Consider the following 20,395-nt stretch of genomic DNA (forward strand, 5'->3'; position numbering starts at 1 on the left):
GCAACCCATCTGACTATACCAGCCCACAATTCCCATTTTTAAATTTTTCATAAGAGCATCATGGGAGACCATATCGAAGGCCTTTTTAAAATTCAAGTATATGACATCAACCATGTCTCCCCCATTTAAGTGGTTCATTACTTGATCATAGAAGGAGACAAGGTTGATCAGGCATGACCTGCCCACAATGAAACCATGTTGGCCATCCCTCAGCATCATGCTTTCTGCCAGTCTCTCACAAATGGATTTTTTTATAATTGTTTCCAAAATTTTACACAGTATTGAGGTCAAACTGACCGGCATATAGTTTCCTGGATCCTTCCTCCTCCACTTCTTAAAGATTCAAATGAAAGGCTGCTATATATCTACTAGTCAACTGCCCATCAAAAATGGTTGTGGGGTGGGAAGGGGGCAGCCAGGGACAGCGGCCTGTGTCTGGCCCCACTCCCCCTGCACCTTGCGGGCTGGGCCTGCTCCCCCTCACCCACCTACCACTTTGGAGCTGGGGCTAGGCCCTGCCCCCTGTCTGCTCTGTTGGCACCACTTGCAATACTGGGGGGTGCGGCCAGCGGTGCTGGTCTTGCTTCCCCCCCACCCATCCTCTCTGTTTTCACAGCCTACAAGGAGCAGGAGGAGCACCTCAGTCTGCTCCATTGATGCCTGTAGGGTTGGGGGGCCGGGGCCAGCACCACTGGCCCATCTACTGTCACCTGCTGGGGGGAGGGGGGGGAGAGGGGGGACAGGACACAGACCTGGGGCCAGGCTCACTCCTCCTATCCTTGCCCCTGCTGCTTCGGGGCTGGGGCCAGGGCTGCTTCCCCCAAACCCATCCGGGGAGCCGGCAGGGACAGAGCCCAGCGTCCAGCCCTGCCCCCCCAATCTGTGCTCCCGCTGACCCTGTTCCCCCACCCACCTCATCACTTCAGGCCTGACCCTACTCCCCCCAGCAGCTTGGGTTTGGGGCCACTTCCTGTCCCCCATTTGCTGCGGCAGCCCTGACCCCATGCCACCGCCTCCTCCATGGAGTGGAGGGGATGCTCCCTCTTTCCCCGACTCTGCCACGGGACTGGGCCTGGTTCCCCACCCTCCCCACTGCCGTTGCAGGGCCTGGTGGGCCCCCCCATACCCTCTGTTTTGTGGCCAAAGCCAGGCGCCCCCCTTCCCCGCCCCCCTGCTGTTTCAGGGCTGAGCCAGTTTGCTCCCCATCCCCCGGTTTTGCGGTTGGGCCCGCTCCTCCCACCCCCTCAATCGGCCCAGGTCTGCTGCTCCCTCCCCCCCCTCCACTGCTGCTGCTAAGTCAGCCTAGGCCTGCAGCTCCCCCCACTTCTGTATTCACTGGCTGCAAGGAGCAAGGGGGGAGGGAGGCTGGCCTCAACCCCACCTCCAAGGGTCCTCTCTTGGGAGTGAGCAGTGGTGAGGAACCAGCCCCACCTGCCCCCAGACAAGCCACCTATGACCCCATCCCAGTCTCCGCTGGGGCCCTGCAGCCATGCATTCCGGCCCTGGGCCCCAAGCCCCACAATCCCCCCGGCTCTAGCCCTGCCCAACTGCCTCCCTCCCTATGGGGGCCTCAACCCCACCCTCCCACCAGCCATACCTGCAGGAGCTGCTCTCCAGGCTGCCTGGCAGCCATGTGCATATACATGCATATGATGACCCCTACCTCACCACTCTTCTCCTGCTCCTCCCAGCCCCTTGCAAGCTAGAACTCTGCCCAGCCTGCAGAGAGCTCTTTGCAAAAGTGCAAAATCTGCATGTTTCTTCATTAAAATGAAAAATCCACACTTTCCTCAGGTAAAAGGGGAAAGCCTAGATTCCTGATGATTAAAAATGGAGTGGAGTGAATGAGAGCCCCTGAATGCACACCAAGATAAACAAAGCTCAATCCTTACAATCTGGACACACGTAAAGAGTCTAATTTTCAAAGACTTGTTTTACACTTTCCACAGTAGAACAGATTTAATCAGCTGTTAGACCCCTGCTCTCATATCACTGACAAAAGCCGCTCGAGAATGACACAAAAGGAGAGACTTATTTCCTTTCTGCTATGCACAACTAGTTCTTAAAAGTATTGCTTCCTGAATTTTCCTCCTTCTCCGTATAAGTGCCTGGACAGATACTAGCTTAATTTTTTTTTAAAAAGTAAGGCTTCTGAAACACATACTTAGAAATCAGTCACCTACAGAGATTTTCTAACATTTCTAGGTGTGTGAAAAAACAAACTGTACAATGACTCAACTTCTTTTCTTTTCTTTAAAGGTAGCAATTTAGCAATAAGCAACATTTTAAAAAGAAACTGAGGAAGGCCAACTTTAATAAGAGGGTTTATTTTTCATTCAATATTGTGGGAATCATACAAAGTAAGCAGCTAGGGCTGCCATCTTGTCCTTGGGTTTCTTTGGATTGGGTCTCCCTCCAAGCCTTCTGCCCTTCCCTCTTCCTCGACCCTGCCTTTTCCCCTGGCCTCCCCGGTGCATAGGGTGCCTCATGGCTGCATGCTTCAGCTCCACCAGATCTTGAAACACAGGGTCACAGAATACACAGCCTGAATGCTGTGTCTCATCCCCAGGAAGAGGAGACTTGGCTTTATTAAAATCCACATCCACAAGAGCTGCATCGCACACCTCACAGGTCTCTGGTGATACTCGGACTTTGTGGGCATTCTCAAAGAAGTGCACAACCACATTGCATTTGTTGCAGGCCATCTTCCACTTGGGACCTGAAGTTGGGTCCAGCACCAGAACCCCATTCTCACATTCCACACACTGCCCAATTCCTAGCATGCTCAGCGAGTGCTGGCATGTGGGGTGAGTGCATTCATTACAGCCCATTCCTAAAGAAACAAAAATAAAATCAGGTAATCAGAAACTTCTTGCATCACAATCTGACCCATGTACAAGAAGATATGATATAGGGTTTAAACAGTGCTGAAACATAGCCCCTGTTCTTAGCATCACTGTGCAAGAGAACTACACCACGTAAGACAACACCGGAGCTTGTTATCATTCATCAGATGTCCCATGTGGATGTGCAGTGCTCTTTGTACTACAATGTCTCTCAGATTTCTCCATCCATGTCACTGTACAGTTCAAATATTATGCAGCAATTTATAAGCAAATACACATTAAAAACATGTTTATTATAAACCAGTGGTGGTTTATCTTATACTAAGTGACCTGGAGACTGGAACCACCTTTCATTACCAGTATGCTGTAATACAGGAGCACAAAAGAGGTACTGAAACCCAACTGAGGCTCCTTAGTGTTACCTAATATGATCATGAAATACCAGTGTTTTAGCCTCAAGTCAGTGTCAGTTATCAGGCTCACTGCACTGTGACTCCCTGCCTTCCCAAGTGCCAGTCCCCACCCCTCTCAGGTCCTGAGACACCACCCTTGTCAGGGTGATCTCATAACATTTTCCCACTCTGTGACAACTGTGATCACTTCAGCAGGCCTGACTCAGGTTCAGTACCTGCAGTTCTCTTCCTTCTGGAAACTCTCCCTTCCCAAAAAGCCTCTAATCAGTTAGGATCCTTTTGATTTCTAGATGCCAATTCAATCAGAACAGCTGTTTAACTTCCAGCTATAGCTTTCTAAGAGCAGTGTCCTGTAATTGCCTGTGTGTGTTTACTGGAGGGCCTTTTATCTAGTCATTGTGTAGCCTTTATCCTTTTATTTCCAAGAGTGTACTATTAAGCCAAATCACATAGAAAAGCCCAATAAAACCAATACTGCTATAGTGTGACACTTCCATTCTTCATGTGACCTAAAGTGCATTACACAGAACTTCCATAGGTGTCAGGCAGATTTCAGGAATTTCTCATATTATCTTGAAAGTTATCTTCATAATGCTCACAAATGTATTACACATCACGGAGCGTTATGAAAAGTATCTAGCATTTGTGCACAGATGGTTACTAATTTAGTCTGAATTACAAACATCTTTATAGTGGCCTATCCAATATTCTGAATGTCTATTTTATAAGTAAGGTGAGTTACAGTAAACTGCTTTTCTTATTTAAGAGAAGCCTGATAGGGGGCTATTTCACAGCTGTCTCTACACTGCAGATCTTCAGATAAAGGCTTGATTTTTTAATACAACTGGTCAAATATTAGACTGATTCATTTTTCAAATGCATTTTTTAAGCTTTGAAAAATATTTTGCCAATATAAACAAGCTTTGTGAAGTTTTATTCTAATAAAATAATAAAAAATGTTTTCATGAGTAGCTCTGCACTAAATTTTAAACATACTCCAAAAGTTAATGAAATAATAAAATACCTTTAAATTAAATCCACTCTTTTTTCCCTGCTTTTATCTCACTCCTTCTCCAGCTGTTGCAAGCTTCAGAAAAAATTACCTCCCTTCAGGAACAAATGGAAATTTCACAGAAATCATCAGAAAGTTTTAGTATCTTAAATTTAATCTGTAAAGCAGGACTTATTGTAGAAACTCTGTTTGATCCTTAAAAACAGTAATGGTCAGAAATGTGACCAAGCTGAATTAGTACCTTCTTATTCAGATGAGTTTCCATATGTATCAAGTCATACCAATTATTTCTAGCCCTTATGAGCTCATAAAACTTGGAATAACTAGTCTAAGGTGGAGTGGGGGGGGAGCAGCAGCCCTGGATGCCACTTTTGTAGGGAGGGGGGGGGTGCAAAAAATAGCTAGGACTACAGCGGCAGCTAATCATGCCACTGCCATCAGCACCACAGCAGCTGGAGCTGCTGCTGCCTGGCTAGCTCTCTGGGAATAACAGGCTGGACTGTACTATTCCTCATACATACCACCACTCAAACTGTCAGCTAAAACCCAACTACAGAATCTTTATTATGTTGTTCCTGCCCCCTTGTTACAAGCGAGTTGGTTTTTAAGCACTTTGGCAGGAAAATATTTTTTTTATTACAAATTCTGGTAATTTGATGTGGGGCCTGTAGGAGACATCTGTAGGCACCTACAAATTTTGTTTTCAAGTCATTTTTCTGACTAAAAACTGGTGCAATGTAGTTATTCCCCTATGTGTCAATCAAAAATTCTACCTTTTTTCATGTCCCTGAAGGGGGGATGGTTGTAACAGTACGGACAGAGTGGGTAACTCTTTCCTCTGGATCCAGAAGACCACAGCACCAGCTCAAAGTCATCTAGGGGACAACGCAACTCTTTGTAGAGCTTGATAGTACCATTCTGCGGAAGGCTGTATGTTTCATCACAGTGAGAGCAGTGCAGACGACTTGGCTTGGCCTAGAAACGGGATAAAAAACTATAAACAAGCTGCACTTCAAAATTCACTGTTTGTGAGGTTCAAAACCTCTAGTCAGCTGGCAATCAAATAGTGATTACTCCCTAACCTCCTCCATGTAAAAAGGAGACATATTATTTTATAGAGATGTGTTTGCAACAAGTCACACTGGAAACCCAAACATAAAGGATATTTTAATATGCTAACCTTCAACAAGTTACTTTTGAAAGGCATATACAAAGATCTAGGTGACTTACCTGGATGTACTTCATAAAACGATGGCATTTGCCACAACGGGAAAGAGGTTTGCCTGTGTCGGCTAATGGCGAGAAAGACACTTCCATCAATTCATCCATACCTGCAGAAAAGAAGTCAGTGTTGGAAGAAATTACATCTTTCAGAGAAACGACCCTTTTCTTTACACACAGCCTGGGAAAATCTCTGGGCTGGTGAAAGAAAAGTTACCAATGACTAAGCAGTGTAACTCGCATACAATGTGTGCACATTAAGTAGATGCATTACAAAGGCTTCTAAAAGAGCAGCAACAAGCATGTAAGAGATGCTACCAAAATATTTCAGCTTGTTTTATAATTTTATTTTTGAATACACAACACTACATGTTCAGAAGATGGCTCTAAAGTGGGACTTTGTTCAAACTACAAGTTCATATGACGAGAGCCTCACTTCTGTGTATCTTTCCAAATGAGAAGCCCGGCCCCTAGAAAACTGACTGAAGGGTCATAGGCTAGTTATTATTTCAGGTGTGAGGGAAGCCTTACCTGCAATAGAATCAACAAAATAGTGAAACTTCCTTTTGAAGATATCAAGGGTATGCTCCAGGACCTGGTGATAATTGGCTTTGCCCAAAGATATCAAATTGAGCTGCTTCTCAACTGCACTGCGGATCGTAGGAAGCACCAGTTCCGCATCTAAGCAGAAATGGGGAGGGCATAAGAGAAACCACAAAGAAATGAGGAGAGATTGATTGACAGCATGGGGAAAACTGACCAAGTGCTGTCAGATACAGGAACTAAAAATCAGACCATTCTATCACTCACTGTGGTCTTAAGAATTACAAGTATCCCATTAGGTACACGACTTTCAGCCAGAAATGTCATTTGTAAAAGGCCAACTTCAGATCTACTACCTCACATTCCCCCCGCAAATCTCTCTCCCTAGAGATGCATTGCACTTTTCCTCTCAGAGTGGGAAGTGGCTCTTTCCAAAAAGGAGATTAATCACTGATGCTCCAAAGATGGAGGAAATACAAACCACCACTGTAACTCAGCTTAAATCTGTCCTCCTACCTTAGGGCTGAGCACCACAGACCTAGGCAGAGAGTTACCCTTAATGTATTACTATCTATAGCTAGCCAGGAATATAATTAAGTGCTAAGCCAATGAGAAAAGAAAAAGCAACAACTGACCTATTTTGTAGTACCCGTGAACCAGAACGATGCCAAGGTTTGTAGGTTTTAGTCTGCGGCCACTCTCCACTGTGACATAGTTTCGCTGGCAAATGTTGTTAATGTGGACTGGAATACTTGCATCAGTTCCTGTCACATACACAAGATACTTTTCTTATTCTTACTTACTCTTAGGTTAAATTATTCTAGTTTCTTTTCCCTCTCAGGTTGCCAGAATTGGAACAAAGGGCTTTCCTCCGAGGGCATGGGGTACCACTCAATTTTTCCCATGCCCTTCTCCACTGCCCAGCTATTTGATCCCTTCTTGCTCAAAAATTCATACAGTCCTTTATAAATTGGTGAAGGCACAAAGCACCTTTCCAGTTCTGATATTTCTGCAATATATGCTTTGATGTTAAATGCTTTAACTGCTGCCAGCAAGGCAACCGGCAGGAAATTCAGAGGGTGGGAGCATAGTCTCTTTTTTTCAAAGTGCATTCTCTGGCTAACTGAGGACTGATGAAAATGGTTTATAGAAGACATGGTGTTTAGCCATAAAAGCAGTAGCCATGAAAGAAACAAGCATGTGGATGAGCGCCCATGCATGAATGCGAGTGTGTGCAGGAAACCATTACAGCACATATTTACAGAAACAGCTCAAGTTTATACCAGGCCATGAGCGAGTTCAGAAGAGGTGGCCTTCCCACTCTTTTTAAGGGGTACTATATCAGCCTGTGAGAGAATCAAGTTCCTACCAATGCCATGTTTTTCCATCAGCGTGATGAGTTCCGCTTCAGTCAGGTAATCAGGCGGATTAGTCTGTTTCTCCAGCAGTTTTATCTCACTGATTGGGTAAATATCTCCTCTCTCACAGCTGGGTAGGCTCTCCTCTAATGGGATGCTGTGCCATGGCATAATCTCTGTAAACCCTAGAGGTAAATAAGCACAACAGAAACTGAACCCTTTGGCAGTTTTCCTTAGACATAGATACACTTTATAATTTTAACCAGGGCTTCATTTTACAGGTCAGGTTGACAAACTGTTGCCCCTGTCACAAAGGAAAACAGATGCAAGACTCCTGTGCCCTAGGATGGCACCGGAGACACTGAGGAAATGCCCTATTTTTCTCTTTTCCATATTCCTTTGGAGTTCCTTTCAATACCCGGCATCAATCCCTTTTTGTGGAATCCTGAACAGTACCAGCAGGCCTCAAAAGTCAGCCCTTCTTGGCTGGATCTAGGATACCACAAGATTGAATCTCAAAGAGGTATGAGGAGATTTTAAAAATAGTAAGTGTCATTAGGCAAGATTACAACAAAGCCTCAGTGAAGCTTCTGAATTATTTCCCTTTGCATGGGTGATGTTCAGCATAGGACAAGTCTCTATTTTTGAGTAGCAGACAGTCTAAAATAGGGATGTCAAAATTCAATTGGCTCTGCAAGCCAGACGCGTGATGCAGGACCAGTTCACGGGCTGGATCCAGCCCAGGAACCCCCTCTCCCACTTCCCCTCCCTCAGCATACCTGGCTGGAGCAGCTGCCAGATCAGTCTGGTGCCTGCACTGTGTGAGGTGCAGATTCTGAAGCAGCTAGAATGGGAGTTTCATGCAGCAAAGTCTGGCCAAAGTGACAGCCCAGCAGCACACAGTGGCCCCGCTGGCCAGACTGCTCCACACATCACACCTGCCCTGGCAGCACCAGGACTGCACTACACAGGGCCTACTCCAGCCAGTTTAAGATCCATACTGCACAGAACCTCCAAGCACTGTATACTAGCATCTACCGTTCCCACTGGACCATGCCACATGTGATGCTCACTGCAGCTGCTCTGGGATCTGCACCACTCACAAGTAACACAGGTCCCATACCAGCTATAGCAGCCACCAGATCAAGTATGATGGGGGAGGAAAGGCTGGGGAAGGAGAGGGGTGGTCCTTGGGCGTGATCCAGCCTCTGACTAGACCCTAGGGCAGCACCAGGGGCTAGATGGTGGGGCTCTGCAGGCTTTATGTTTGACACACTGATCTAAAGCCATCTTGTATGTATGAGCAGCATTTAACCTGTTTTTGGGTCCCACCACAAGGAAAATCATAAGCTGAGTCAAACTGGGAAATAAGTGTGGAGATGAAGGAAGCAGTTAACAGCAACAAACAACAAAATAGCCTTCAACATTTTCTCTTGCCTCAAATACTTTAATTCAGCTCCTCAACACCATTTTGCTAAAGGGAAGAAGAGACAGAGGACACGGGGTTACTAACTAAAAACTTTTACTCTCAAGCATTCCTTACCAGGTGAAGTAACCATTTTTCCTATACATGTAAAATGTTCAGGACCAATACTAAAAGATATGGTGGTCTGGAGGTATTTGCAGTCAGTGCTGACAGTAGCAATGAAATGCCTGGCAATATATTCATATAATCGCCATCCATCTCCACCTGAAGACAGACAACACCTTGTTATTCACATAATCCAATTCACATTGCTTCATAAAATATTGCTGTTAAAAAAGAAAACAAAAGAAAGCACCAAATTTTCATAAACTGAGCAGAAAAAAATTGGTCCCTGAACTTTCAAATTGCCTTCGTTTGGTTTTTTTCCCCTTTTAAAGATTGTTCCTTGAAGACCCTGTAGATGCAGAACACATCACTCCAGGAACACTACAGCAACTTGCTAGTTATAAGAACTTAATTCTTGCGAAAATGAGTGACAGGCATAACACAGGCAAACTGCACGTCTGCCAAAAAACTCCCACTCATAACACAACTAGCAGTCTTCGTTCAAGAAAGGTTAGCTTGTGAAATACTGTTACTTGTGTGAATCAGAGCAGAGATCCTCATTCTCTTTTCCCTTATAAAATCAAATCAGGATTTGAACTTAAGTGAGAGGTCTCTACTCTATTTCACAAGACTTAACCCAGTTTTAATCCAGTCATTAAATGCTTGTGGCTTAAGGCAACCTGCACTGAAGTCTTGCATAAAATAACTCCCTGTCCATTTTCAGTTTATCATAGTCATGTTACATTTAATTGAATACTCCATGCTTCTATAATAGAATTAATTAGCACAAAGTTTCTGCATCTAGACTTCATACACTTCAAAACAAATGAGTAAGTATAGTTCATCCCCAATATGGTGTTGGGAAATTGAGTGGCAAAGGGGCGACACCTATCAAACTTTCTATTGCAGGGATTTGTCTGTACCTAACTCTGCTTCTGATGCAGCTCTCATTGGAGTTATTGGAGGATGGTCCCCTGCATCATGACCTTTCCTTGGACGATTAATACCTTCCGATAGCAATGCTTTTACCTACAGAAAATGAAGGGGGAAAAACAGAGAGGCTGGTAATGCAGTGTCTCTCTACAGGGTCACTTGCTTTTCAGGTGTAATCTATTAGAATAGAAACCCCATGAAATAAATGCTATTAGCATGCAATACTTGCATTTTGTTTACACAATGACTACAGACCACCATGAAATACAAGTGGCATTTGAGGGCATTGACTTGATGTGATTTTTCCTAACACATTGACCAAGAAAGAATTTAACAACTCATCTTGTGCTTCATATACTTACTGTTTCTGCCCAGTAGGGATTATTGGCTTGTTGTCTCAAAGCTCCTTTCAAGTCAAAGTTCTCTGGATAGTGAGTAGTTTCTGTTCGAGGGTAGCTAATATACCCTTGGGTATAAAGTCGTTCTGCTATTTGCATGGTGTGCTGTGGACCCATTCCTGCAAGAGATCACAGCAATATGGCTTAATCTTTGATTTACTGACACAGCAAATATTTCTTCATGACAGGCGTCAAGTTATTCCAGGGTGCCCATTCCACAAAGGATCTCATGACCACGATTTGCTACATACATGATACTTTCACTTCTGAAATTCTCTCAAACTTCTTAGCAAATCAAAAAATGATGAAATAATCTTATATTACAAGTAGTTATCATGTGTATGCAGCGCTAGCACCACCTGAATATTCTGAATATTTTTTAAAATCATTTTCAAAACAAGAACATTTTTACTTTCATACTATCTACATACCCAAAGCAGAACTGGCAACTCGCAGCATTTCTACTGTGTTCAGTGCCAGAGGTCTCTGCTTCACTTTCTCCTTCTTACTCACAGATTCTACCTAAGACACAGAACAGCATTTCCACGGTAAATTCTGATGTTCGGTGCAGGATAATTGCATGCATTTCATACCCCTCTAAAGATGATATAATATAAGGACATCATAGTTAACCATAGGGTCTGTCATGCATTCTGATGATGCCTTTTATGTTTTACTGGGGAATATGATCCCAAAGAATATCAATCTTTATCTCAAGGAAAAGAAGTTCAATGGCAAGGATGTAATACTAGGCATACTAACACAACAGGAACTACCGTTAGAAATCTCCATCTTTTATTCTGCATTTTTAGTAAATGGCACCAAAATAAGAAAACCCTGGATTTTCTTGTATTTTTCTAAGCTTAAATATACATATATATGTCAGAGGTGCACCAATACATCGATCTGATATTGGATTGGCACAGATATAAAGAAAATTGACTGCATCGGGGGAAAAAAAAAAAAAGGCCTGATGTGGCCGATAAATGCCACGTGCATGTGTGCAGCTGCAGCGCACCATGTAGGCAACGAGCAGCACAGCCCAGCAACTTGGAGAGCTGCATCCAGCTGGTAAGTCTGTTTTGAAAGAAGGGGAGGAGGGAGGGAAGGTGCATGGGGGGAGCGGGGACAGACGGACACAGAGATAAAGGCCCCCACAGTGAGGGAGGGAGTGGGGCTGAGGCAGGACGGAGCTGCAGGTTGTCTGTGGGATGTGGAGGGAGGGCAGCTCCCACTGCTGTGCACACCCTGGGAGGGCATGGGGTGGGGGGGAAAGAGGCGTGCCCAGTGCATGGTGGGGCGGGTTGCAGCTACGGGCTGGGGCCAGGGGCTGAACCGGGCTGAGCTATGGTGAATTTTGGGGTGGCTGCAGCCCAGCCCCCCCAGTAGCCCCTTTCCCAGTGCTGCTGCTGCCTGCCCTTAGCACAGCCTGGCCCAGCCCCTGCTGGGAAGAGTCCGGTGCAGCCCTGGCCCCAGCCCTCAGCGGCAGCCCACCTCACCACACGCAGATTCTGGACACATACCCCCCACGCCCTCCCAGGGTACACGCAGCGGCAGGAGCCACCCCCCTGGACAAGCTGTGGCTCCATCCTGCACCCTGCCCTGGCAGCACCTGTCCCAGCCCCAGTCCCTCCTTCACTAACTACAGGGGCCATGATTTACACCCCTCACACCCCTTTCCTTCCCCAGAACAGACTTACCAGCCAGACACTGGTTGTCAAGCTGCGTATTGGAAATCAGATCAAAATCCTTAAAAATTGGCTATCTATACTGGTCCCAAAAAATCTCTATCGATGCACCCCTAACACACATATCAGTACTTATCATGCAGTACAAGTTTTCACTTGTACTGAAGTGTTTCTTACCTTTGCCTCTTTTGCTAGCTTTGTTATGTTAAGGAACATCTGGGCTATCTCTCGATCAAATACCCTCACTCTATCCCACTCCAGAGTAAGAGAGCTTTCTTTTTCATGGTTCACCTACAGAATCAAAACAAGCGAATGCAACAAATAAAAGTTGTTCACTACTTTTAAAAGCTCAAGAATGCACACTTCTCACAAAAGGCACATCCTACAGCAGTTCACAATGAGACAAGAGTTATTACTTACAATTGGCACTTTCATTAAACTAACTGACTGCATGGCTTCTAGGTTGATGCCTTAGAGCAGCATTTCTCAGCCCGTGGGTCACGACTCAAAAAAGTGGGTCGCAAGAATATATGAAAGGGTCGTGAACAAACTTTAAAAATGGATTCTCCTTTAAAAAAGAAAAACATGGGAAACAGTGGCTTTTCCCTTGCAGGCTGGCAGAGCTCCAGCCTGCAATGGGCTGCTTGGGGTCCCCCCATCCCCCACACCCATCCAGTCCCTGCCCCACACACTGGGGGACTGAGGGGAACTGGATTGGGACTGGGCATCCACGTTCAAAAATGGGTCCTGGTACAAAAAATGTTGGAGAACCACTGCCTTAGGGAACAGGGCATCTGAGTTAGTGGAGTTCAAACAATTAGATTACTTCTCTTTTTAAAATAAACATATTTTAATTGTTTGCACAATGTGGCGATATACAGCCTGAACAAGCTGCAGATAACTCAAAAGATTATGTAAATATAGGCAACTAATCCATCAGGCATTCTCTCAGACAGCAATGGCTAATATAACTTGTTTAAAATCCCTGCGTCAGAAAAAACATCAAACCACTCTCATGGTAAATATACCATCAAACTTAGGTTCTTGGAAAATAGCAACAACCTGGTATCAGTCCAGGAGGAACCTGCATGCAGGTCTGATAAAGGCACCAACAGTTGGTACAAATTAGTTTTGATTTAAAAACAAACAAACAAAAAAAATCAGTTAATTTTACTGTCTCTCGCTCCTTAAAGCCTCACCAGGAACAAAGCAGCAATTTTGGGGTACAACAGAACAACTAAGGTGTCTCACTCTGGTTTTAAAAGCATGAATTGATGACTTGCCTGGGACTCAGGCCAAAGGCTGACCCCAGCTATAAATGGATTCCTGATTCATGCCGGGGAATCAATAGTCAGTCAGCATGTTGCTAGCCATCTTACTCCCTCATGCGCTGCCGGCTACAGAAACTGGCAAGCCTGAACTAGGCCAGCTCAGAGGGCTGCTAGGCATGGATGACATTTGACCATTTTGACAACAGTTATTTTGGTCCGTTCTTAGAACATGGGCAGCAGCAAAGCCATGAGTCTGCTGTGAGCTGCCAAACTATTCAGACGATTCATTTGCCAGTTCACATGATGAGAGTTACCTTTCCTCTCAGGATTCTGATACTCAGCAAGGCAAACGTTTGTTGCCAGGCTACTAAAAACCTGCACCGAGGTTCGCTAGAGAATCAATCTAGGGACTCGCTCACATAAAACAACTAATAAAAGGGAAATCATTTTGGCTCAATCTAAGATTGAATTTGAGAAGCCTCAAAATGTATGCAACCAATACAAATTCAGCACAGATGCCTTTGAATCTGTTCCACGACAAGTGATTATGTGCACTTAAAAAATCAATGAAAATCCATTGGTAAACCACAGGTATTCTCAGCAGTTAGAAGTTTAAGAGTTAACACACAAAGCTAAATAAGACTGCATTTTACTGATAAAAACATTAGCACGTGGCATAAAAAGTTACCTTGGCTTGCAGCACCCAGTAAGGTTCAGGTTTAAAGGACTGGATTTTATCATGCCTTTCAACACAGAATCCAAGTGTGGGGGTCTGACATGGCCCAAAAGAGATGAGGGAGCTGTCCAAATTGCCATATTTCCCCTGAAAATATTTAGTCTGAAATCTAAGAGAAAAAAGTGTTGAGGAAAAATAACCTAAGACATCTGCATGTTAAGTTTATTTGCATCAAAACAAAATTCTCCATGTTCTTAGGTTTCAAAGAGATGTAAAAATTAAAACATTATAAAAAAGGGAAGGATAATTATCACTGAGAAACAAACATCAGCTGATTTAGCGCAACAGTTTTGTCTGTCTAGTCCTATACTACTGGAGTTAAACCACTTTAATTCTACTACGAGGTTTGAGAAAAAATGGTTTAGCTTCAAATCAGAGCAGAATAGGAAGAGACAGATGAAGTAGAGCAGGTAAGTTTTAAGCACAAATAAAAAGCTTAAGCTGCTGTTCTGTCCACGTGCTTGTACCAATACATATGAAATACCCAGTTACATACTTGGGCATTATAACGTATATGCATGTGTTTTAAGAGTAACCAAGATGTTAATAGCCAACAGCACTATCTTATGAGATAAAGCTAATCTAACTCTTGATTAAGCCAGGAAGAAAGAGATAATAACCAGAACATCAAGCATTCACAAACGTGACCATAGTTCAAGAAGACTACTTAGATAGATCAGAATAGCAGTCAGGTACTATTAGCAGCTCACTATTGAGAGACGATATTAAACAATTTCACAAAATATTCAAAATAAAAAAAGACATGTCACCATTTTAATTTAACAAGGCTAAATGAATACCAACACAAGAACCATTTATGCTGTTACCTTGTAAATGCACAGCCAATTCTCAGATCTAACTCCTGGCGGGCATCAACTGACAGGGCCTCATTGCGATTGGGTTCTCCCAAATTGTTCATGGCATTGCAGATGTCGGTGTCAGTAATAGAACTGAACTTAGCTCGGTAAACTGTCCTTTCAGAGCCACGAGGTTTATTCATAACAGGAAGAACAGCATCAAGAACCTTACAGGAAACAAAAGTATGTCAGAAATCAACAGATGACAAGGGTTCTGATCTATACTCTGCATGTATATTATAGAGGATAACAACCAACCCATTATAGGTCTTCTTCCCACCAAGATCTCATATTGTTTTCTTTAATATACTATCAAGAGCTTTATTGCCCATATATATCATTTTAGAAGAATGCTATGGAATAGTATGTCTGAAGCACTGATTTCACACAATGCAACACCCAACACAGCTGCAAGAAGTAAAACACTGTTGCTGGAAAGAGCCAAAAAACACCATACGAGTCATTTTTGCAGAGCTGACTGTCACTGGGCAAAAATTCACCTGCTTTATCCCAAATTCACTTTGAGACCTCAAAGGCAATTCAGTCCTTAAGACAGTGCTACATTAATGCTGGAGATGAACACTTAGTATTCAATACACATCTGAATGCAACATAGCAAATTCTACCTTAAGTTAAACTTCCCATTGCAGGACAAGTTCAAAACCTGTGGGTGTACAGACCAATACTATCTTCTTATAAAAAACTTGTTAATTTTAATTATATACTTGCTGTACAGAAAAAAAATCCTTATGTTTCTGTACTTGAAAGAGATCTTTACCTTACTGAAAAGGAGAGTACTATGATGGCTAAGATTTTACAAACGAATAGCAGCTAAAACATAGTGAAACATAATGAGTTTCAAAGCATGAGAAGGCCTAAACACTTAGATGCATAAATTACTATATACCACAGATGAGCAAAATCAACAAATAGGCAATCTTTAGTTGGAGTCTTAGCAGTTGAAGATCCATGACATTTTCACTAAGCCATTGTACATCTTCAAAACCTTCCTCCAGTTTGCGTGGACCTTCATATGCATCCATGAACTAACAAAGATATCATTTTATTTATAAAACCATAATATACAGTGAACTTACATATGTTGCATTACTAGGCAACAGTAATCGTACCTCAAAGCAGATGTTTTCCCCTTCCTTATCACAATCCAGCCACAAAACGATGGAGTCGCAACCTCTTCCTTCCACCTTTAAGATAAATTAACAAAGTTAAAAATCAAAAAAGTCAGGTACCTCTTTATCCGTGATTTTACCTATGCTAGACTCAAAATCCAGTGGGATGAAGAAGAGAATGTTTTTTGGTGTAAAGACAAAGGGGATAGGAAGACAGTCTTGTGGCTAAAGCAGGGCCTGGGAGCCAGATAACCTGGAGACAGAACCTCAGGTAATGCAAGATACGGAGTTCACTGCCCCAAGATACTCTTCCTGGCTCTGCCACAGACTGCATGCACAATTTGAACTAGTCCAACTTCTGTATCAGGGTGGCTCTGAAACTTAATTCATTCTTTGAAAAGTACTCTAGATTCTCAGAACACCAGATGTGATCGCTATACATACAGCAATATAGCTGCCTTCTGGAGGATGCCCTAGTGTACAATGATCAAAATTTAACTAACTGCTCCTTTTTCGGAAGCCTGGGCATGCTATGAGCAACTCAAAGAAAGAAAAAGCATGAGCAATATTAAATCAAGGATCAAATCCTGGAAAACATGGCCAAATAATTCAATGGGGAAAACATTTTGGCCTAGCTAATTAATCTATTATATAAATGAAACAGCTGACTAGGTGAACTGGTCAAAGAGCTGCTTCCTATATTGAAGACAACAAGATTTAAGAACATGCTTCTGCCTTTTTCCCCCAGATAAGACTCCAACATACTGAAAGTCAAGGCTTCAAATTTACAAGAGTAAAGATAGCAGCTAAACATTTCACATCCTGCAATCCAAGAAGCATAACACAGTTCAGATTGAGGAAGACACCTGCCTTTGTAAGGGCAAAACTGGGAGGGCATGTCTGAGTGTCATGAAGGACAAAGTACCCTGCAGTATCAGCCTCAAAAATAAGATAAAGGGAAAGTGAGAAGAGATTCAATTCCCAGTATTTAACTAGGTACATTATTTTACATTAACATTTGAGACAGCTATGGAATTGTGCTAATTAACATGCAAGTGCACAATAGAAAAGAATAATGCATTACAAAATGTAATACTGGTCTTCATAACATTTACTAGTAAATGTCATATAGTGAATTTTGGAACATAAACAAATTTTAGTAACATGAGAATACATACAATCACTCTGCTACTGAGCCTATGCTAACAATAAGAATTGACTGCAGCGTTACTGTTAACTCTAAGTGTTAAGGATCAGTAAATCTCTGTCCTGACCAGTTTAGCAAATAAATGGGTAAAATAGACATGTAATAGGAAAAATACTGGTTTTGTTTTAAACCATTTACAAACTTCAAACTGTCTGCATGTGGGGATAAATGCAGCTGGGAAGAACAAACTTCCATCTCCAAAGGGTAAAAACTACACTAATGGTTCTCTAGAAATAAGAACAAAGATGCACACAGAAAGACTGGACTGGGCTCTGAAATAAAAATGTAATAAGCTCTGTTATAAGGACTTTCCACTAGCAGTATCCAAGGGAGAAGTTATACCTTGGACCTTAACTTCTCCCTATAACAGGAGTGTCAAATTAATCTGGCCCCAGAGGCCAGATGAGTGGTGCAGGGTCAGTCCCTGGGCTGGATGAATGGCATGCGACTGGCTGCATGGACCAGTTCAGGCCCAAAGAGCAACACCTACCACTCATGCCAAATCCAGCGCATGTGGTGCTTGCTCTGGTTGGTCCAGGATTGCACTACACACAGTGCCCAGGCAGGCCCAGTCCAGGATACAAACTGCATGCATGTGGTCACTCTAGCCCATCTGGGACCTATGCAGCACTTGGACCTGCCAGAGGAGAGGGAGCCACATGCAACATGGGTCCTGGACCTGCCAGAGTGGGCACTACATGGAGCATGTCCTAGACTGGGTGGAGCAGGTACTGTGTACAAAACATGTTCCACACCAGCTGGGGGACACGGCCTATGTGTGGCTCAGGCCTTGAGCTGCCCTGCATGAGGCCACTCTAATACACACCATGTGCTGCAAATAGGTCCACTCCAGATGCAGAAGCAGAACCAAGGGCCACATAATGGGGCTCTGAGGGCCAAATTTGACCCATGAACTTTATTTTTGACACCCCTGCCCTACAAACAGAGGTGACTGGTGCAGGATGTGGGGTAAGTCAGCCTGTGCGGGGCCCCACCTCCAGACACAAGGAAGGTGATGTCGGATTCGGCGGGTGGGGGGTAAGCAGCCGGACATGAAGTTGGCAGCAGCACAGAGTCACCGCTCCGTCCAGCTGCACAGGGCCCCACAAAGCATGGGGCCCAGGGCAGCCGCCCCAATCCGCCTCCCACCCACCTAGGGACAGCCCTGCCTATAAGTAGCAGCTATTTGGCTTCATTCCCTACAGAGACAGAACAGACAGTGGATGACTAAAGAGGGTAAGCTGCAACAAGTTTAAAAAGCAAACTAAACCAAACAAAACAATAAAACAGCTTTAAAATAGATCTCATAACAAAGTACCTGTAAAAATTTCACCATAGTCAATTTGGGATTAGCTTCTTTCTTTTCTGTTGGTGCTTTACTAAAAAGTTCTGCTGGATCCACTTTGTCCCAGTTGTTATATTTGCCTAAAATGGGGATGCATATTAGCTGGAGTTCCAAGATGTTTTAAATAAAACATTAATTGTACACACTCATGGCTTTCTAACTTTCACTCATGGGGTAACCATTCAACCTCACCTATTAGCCTAGACTGTCCAAAATTCAGTCCTTCCTACTACAATGCCAGGTAATATAATGGTCACTGACTTACAGTTAGAGCTGACTTGTTAAAGGTACAACTTCAAGAGAAAAAAAAGTCATAACTGTATTTAGTTATATTTAGAAAAAAGTAACTGCAGATTAGCATAAGCAAAATATTAGAGGGAGAAGAAAAACTCATTTTCACTGTTTATATATATTGTACACTTGACAGCCCCATAGTCACCATTGTTTTTTTTCCCACATACACTCAGTTGCGACCCAACCCTGTCAACCTGTTTGTCCAGACAGGCCCCCCTGCTCGTCAGGATCAGACTACTGCCTGATTTCCATTTTTCCTGCTCACGTAACTTGAAATCACTGCTAGCAGCAATATGATTTAATAGTTACATAGCACTGTTCATATCCAAAGCACTGTACAATCTCCTGAATGCCCACAGCATCTGGAAAGTAGTCGAACATTATATTCATTTTACTGAGAAACAAACGAGCAGCCCCAAGTCACCAGCAAGTCAGTGCAACACCAACCTGCACACAGAAGCTTCACGCACTGCACAAAGCAACCTCAGAGCCACTGCTTATTTTAGGCTGCGTCTTTTTAAATAGTAGGTCGCGTGCTGGGGTCATCAGGTCGCTGCCATCCAAGGATCTCAAAGCATTTTCCAATCTTGAGCAAATACAGGCTCTGAGCTCCCCACCGACAGGTAAAACACGGGCAGCACAGAGAAGACAAGCGATTCGCCCCAGGCCAGGCCGAGTCTAACGCAGAAACCAACCCACCGCTGCCCCCCTCTCTCCCTGCACCTCTCTTCCCAGATGAGCCGGGCGCCCAGCCCTGCTATTTCTTACTGAATAACTTGGAGGGCAGGGACCGTGGCAGTCGGGGCGCGCCGCAGATGGACAATACCTATGAAGTCCAGCGTCATCACGTGGCCGCACACGGATGTCATCTTGAAGTGGGCGCTCTGCCCGGCGAAGGACCCGCCGTACTCGTGCACCGAGCAGGCGCCGTTCAGCCCTTTGCGGGAGGTCATGTTTCCTGCCAGGGGAAGGGAAAGGCGAGTCGGCGGCTGCCACCCGGCCCCACGAGGTCTTCTCCTCGCGCTGGGGGCTCTCTGCCGCCTGCGGCTCACACCTGCCCCCGCCCCCCGAGACCCTCCTTCCCCCTCCCCCGGGCACCTCTCGACAGGATCCTGGCGATGGACTGCGCCAGGGACGGCTTCTCGGCCACCATCAGCACGGCCCGCATCGTGCCCCGGGAATGCCGCGGACCGGCTCCGCTTCCGCTTCCGGGGCACGTCGCCGGAATTCCCAGAGCAGCCCGTCATTCCCGCCTGTGCCTTCCGGCCCCGCCCCTCGCTGTGGCCACGCCCACCCGCGAACTTGCCCTTGGCCCCGCCCCCGGGCCCGGAGCAGGGGGAGGGGGCGGGTGGCTCTGGGGTTGGGTGCTGCAAGGGAGGGCTCTTCCGTGCACCGAGCGTCAGGGGTGCCCTAGGCCGGCCTCGCCACCCCCTGCCTCTGGGGGTGCACCCCTAGCGCTAGGACGCATTCCCCACCGCCGCCCTGCACCACCTTTGGCTTGAGAGCCTTCACTGGGGGGAGAAAGCAGAAGAGGAGTTAATTGTATTCCTCCGAACAGCATCATCCCTCACAGGAAATGCGATGGTGATGTGTCTGGATGCAAAAAGAAACT

At 44.7% G+C, this 20,395-nt stretch overlaps 1 protein-coding gene across 2 annotated transcripts; it reads right to left on the bottom strand.

The window, feature by feature from the left end:
* Positions 1 to 2,311: 2,311 nt before the first annotated feature.
* On the bottom strand, positions 2,312 to 19,997 carry TOP3B (DNA topoisomerase III beta). 2 transcript variants are annotated; one of them, XR_009455141.1, is made up of 18 exons: positions 19,882 to 19,997; positions 19,610 to 19,741; positions 18,463 to 18,569; positions 15,938 to 16,012; positions 14,778 to 14,974; positions 13,903 to 14,059; positions 12,121 to 12,234; positions 10,687 to 10,777; positions 10,220 to 10,374; positions 9,848 to 9,953; positions 8,937 to 9,083; positions 7,405 to 7,578; positions 6,671 to 6,799; positions 6,024 to 6,173; positions 5,502 to 5,602; positions 5,045 to 5,246; positions 4,284 to 4,366; positions 2,748 to 2,833 (listed from the first exon to the last, which is right to left on the bottom strand). XR_009455141.1 is itself a non-coding variant. In XM_006269317.4 (17 exons), exons 1-17 carry the CDS (start codon positions 19,949 to 19,951, stop codon positions 2,352 to 2,354), a joined length of 2,589 nt encoding a protein of 862 aa, XP_006269379.1. In that variant the 5' UTR covers positions 19,952 to 19,997; the 3' UTR covers positions 2,312 to 2,351. The 2 variants fall into 2 exon arrangements, 1 of the variants encoding a protein (XP_006269379.1); XM_006269317.4 differs by lacking the exon at positions 4,284 to 4,366 and having other exon boundaries at positions 2,312 to 2,833.
* Between the last annotated feature and the right edge of the window lie 398 nt (positions 19,998 to 20,395).

The sequence above is a fragment of the Alligator mississippiensis genome, chromosome 10, assembly GCF_030867095.1.
Source record: "Alligator mississippiensis isolate rAllMis1 chromosome 10, rAllMis1, whole genome shotgun sequence".
Lineage (NCBI taxonomy): Eukaryota > Metazoa > Chordata > Crocodylia > Alligatoridae > Alligator > Alligator mississippiensis.